The following is a 442-nucleotide window of genomic DNA, read 5'->3' as shown; positions in this document are numbered from 1 at the left end:
AACCTGACCCGGTTCTGTATGACAGAACCTGACCCGGTTCGGTCACTGACCTCCGGAGAAGGACTGCGCGAGCACCTCGGCGGTGAAGGCGGTCTTGGGGCTCGCGCTCGGCGCGCCGCGCTCCTCGTGAGGCGGCAGGTGCTGCTCTCCCAGCACGTGCCTCCAGCGGCCGTACAGGAAGCTGTGCAGGATGTCCGACGTGATGATGTCCGCGAGACACAGCTGCTGCTGGGCCGGAGCCTGGGGCTTGAAGGCCGGCTTCAGGGCCAGGGAGGGCCCGGCGGGCAGAACCGAGCCCATGGCCGGGGGGCTTCCGGGGGGTCCGGGGGTCCGCAGGAGGAGAGTCAGAGTGAAGAAGTGAAAAAGTGAAGAAGCTTCAGGTCGGTCCTGCAGAACCTGCTGGTTCCGGTTTCATCAAAGTCCGGAGAAGTTCTGGAGGAGC

At 65.6% G+C, this 442-nt stretch overlaps 1 protein-coding gene across 1 annotated transcript; it reads right to left on the bottom strand.

The window, feature by feature from the left end:
• Positions 1 to 50: 50 nt before the first annotated feature.
• On the bottom strand, positions 51 to 425 carry LOC106512783 (PR domain zinc finger protein 12; the record flags this gene model as incomplete). Its single annotated transcript, XM_014001320.1, is given in 1 exon segment — positions 51 to 425. A coding segment is annotated over 1 exon segment (250 nt), but the record flags the coding sequence as incomplete, so codon positions are not given.
• Positions 426 to 442: the final 17 nt, after the last annotated feature.

This window comes from Austrofundulus limnaeus, unplaced genomic scaffold (assembly GCF_001266775.1).
Source record: "Austrofundulus limnaeus strain Quisiro unplaced genomic scaffold, Austrofundulus_limnaeus-1.0 Scaffold13470, whole genome shotgun sequence".
In the NCBI taxonomy this organism is placed as follows: Eukaryota; Metazoa; Chordata; class Actinopteri; order Cyprinodontiformes; family Rivulidae; genus Austrofundulus; species Austrofundulus limnaeus.
Note: the sequence above shows the minus strand (reverse complement) of the source record. Positions and strands in the feature narration are given on the sequence as shown.